The sequence below is a fragment of the Sinocyclocheilus anshuiensis genome, unplaced genomic scaffold (genome assembly GCF_001515605.1).
Source record: "Sinocyclocheilus anshuiensis isolate Anshui unplaced genomic scaffold, SAMN03320099.WGS_v1.1 scaffold70, whole genome shotgun sequence".
Taxonomy (NCBI): Eukaryota; Metazoa; Chordata; class Actinopteri; order Cypriniformes; family Cyprinidae; genus Sinocyclocheilus; species Sinocyclocheilus anshuiensis.
This window is the reverse complement of record NW_015542377.1, coordinates 1,414,825-1,417,406: the sequence shown is the minus strand read 5'-3', so window position 1 is coordinate 1,417,406 and position 2,582 is coordinate 1,414,825. Positions and strand designations below refer to the sequence as shown.

Sequence of the window (2,582 nt, the reverse complement as noted above, 5' to 3'; positions counted from 1 at the left end):
TAGTCTTTGCAACTTCAGGGATCTTATCTATGCACAATCAGCTTGTAACACTCCAAAGAGAAAGGAAAACTTGAAATCGCATCATATGACCCCTTTAATGTTTAAAACTGTTCTTTAAAGCTAAATGGTTTGTTCACGTTTAAAATCACTTAAAGTAAAATTGTAACATGCAAATATATGACTCAATTATAAGTATTTTAATTGCTTTACAGTGTAACTATCATGGCAAAATATGTAAATGCATAAATACAACAACATAACCATGTTATTATATCCCGGGCTTTAAAGGTGGGGTAAGCAATTACTGGTAGCCAGTGTTGACATTTGAAATCACCAAAACAAACACGCCCCTACCCCAAAAGGGTCTCGCCCCTATTTTGATAGCTTCGCCCCACACATACGTACGCAACCCAGGCAATGATTAGTTCTGTGAAACAAAGCTAAACCAATGTTACACCGTGTCTACACCGGACGCGAGTGGCACGGCGCGACAAAATACTATAGAACTCATAATCAGTGATGCTGTCTACACCATACATATACTGTATATACATATCTATGGTCTACACTGGATGTGGCACGACACGACAAATCCCCGACAGAAAACTGCTGCTGCCTTCTATTTATGACGTCTTGACACAAATTTCAAATGATTTTCAATCATCACTTTGTCGCGTCCAGTGTACTAGACAGACTTTAACTGTTGCAGCGCAGACACGGTGTTACTCACCTATCGAGAAGAAACAAAGCAACATCGGCGTCCAATCGCAGGCCTTCCGCTCCTTTTCATTACGTATTGACACAAATTTTAAATAATTTTCAACAGTCGCTTTGTCACGTCCAGTGTACTAGAGAGACTTTAGCTGTTGCGGCGCAGACACAGTGTTACTCACCTATCGAGACGAAACAAAGCAACCTCGGCGTCTGATCGCAGGCCTCCCGCTCCTTGAGTTCTCTCCAGCACTAGAAAGCTGATCCGACATTTACACGGGTCCTACTTCTACACATCATGAGTAGACACACCCCTTAATGCTGATTGGCTACAAGTTTGTTTTGCTACTCGGCCCGAATCAGTTTTCTAAAGCGTTTTTGAAAAATCGCTTACTCCACCTTTAATGCTACACTCACTTTTATATACATAACTGGAGGTCCCTGCTCTACCAATCTATTTATCAATGGATAATGGATTAATCTAGAGAGTAAAACCAAAGCTAAAAAATGCCCTGAAGGAAAAATCCTTGGAAAATTGTCAACTCATATTACAAAATCACAGTCCTTCTGTTTATCTGCCTGATTCCCTTTAATCTAGCAGAAGAACGTGTTTTTGGAAGCTACAATATATATTAATTTTGTAAAGCCAGTTGTTTGAATTAAAGTGAGGCACTGTAAGCTGATTTGTATGGGATTTATTTGGTTGTAATGAATGTCAGATATAAAATACATAAATTGCTTTACAGTATGTAATATACATAAATTGCAATAATGCTCATTCTTAATGCTCGTTTGCTTGAGGGTAGATATTTCACAAGTTCTGCCAGAGATAATTACTAAGGTAACAAATACAATACACAGTATTGCTTATCTGCTTAGATTTGTTTAGAACTGTTTTGGCTTGCAAACGGGGCTTGACCTGTGCATATTTCTTACAGAATGAGAAAACTCACGTGGAAAGATGTTCCAAATCCCAACAAATGCTCCTGGGCAAAAGGAATGGACTTCAGGCAGGTCAGTGTGACCAACCATTAAAACCAACTGTCACATAAACATATTAGTGTGCAGTGACAGAAGATTAGACCATTTGTATGTAGGTGTTACTGCCTTTCCATTAGGGGCTCAAGATATTATTATATTTTTAATTTGCAAGTGAGAGCTGGATCTGAATGTCTTAATCAAGCAGAGCACCTATTTTTTTCTACCTTAAAATAGAGTAGATGCAGATTGAAACAGAGGACCTTTGTTTAAATGATAAATGAAAACATAAGGCATTTAATCACATCCATGATAAATGGGTAAAAAAATTATGCTGCATGTTAAGCTGGGAGGAGAAAGAGTTTTAACATAATTCAGTATATATATATATATATTTTAGAACTCTTTCTCCTCCCAGCTTAACATGCAGCATAATTGTTTATACTCATATTAATATATATATTAGTACATTTCCACAACATGTCTATTTCTTTGCAGATTGACACCATGGAGAACCTGTTCCCTCACTCAGAGGGTCTCACTGCCTGTCCACTGCTGCTGGTCTCTGAGAGCATCTGTGAGGTGGAAATCATCGAGAAACCTCATCCTGTCATGCTTGAACATGAAAAAGACAATGAAGTACTCATATATAACTCTGGAGACAAAACAACTACCGATTCTGCCCTTCTAGCAGACTCCTCTGAACCTCTGTCTCTGGAGGCTGCCACTGCTGCTCCTACCCCAGAAACATCAGGCCAGTCCTCAGTGATGTACTCGACCGTTCTCCTCTCCGATCAGCCCAGTCTCCTTCGAAAGCAGCAGGAGAGTCTGAGCAGCTCCAGTGACGAAGGCAACTTCTCTGCCAACAACTCTGACATTTCTGGCTCTTTCCC

At 39.5% G+C, this 2,582-nt stretch overlaps 1 protein-coding gene across 2 annotated transcripts in view; it reads left to right on the top strand.

Moving 5' to 3' along the window:
- The window catches only part of LOC107692373 (leptin receptor-like), a 25,514-nt gene that overhangs the window by 22,310 nt on the left and 622 nt on the right, over positions 1-2,582 (top strand). Inside the window, exons 19-20 of one of the 2 annotated variants that reach the window (XM_016491391.1) lie at positions 1,650-1,725; positions 2,188-2,573. In XM_016491391.1, coding sequence (XP_016346877.1) covers positions 1,650-1,725; positions 2,188-2,573 — 462 coding nt within the window. Of the gene's footprint in view, positions 1-1,649; positions 1,726-2,187 lie in introns of both variants that reach the window. The other variant, XM_016491390.1, reaches the window with a different exon arrangement.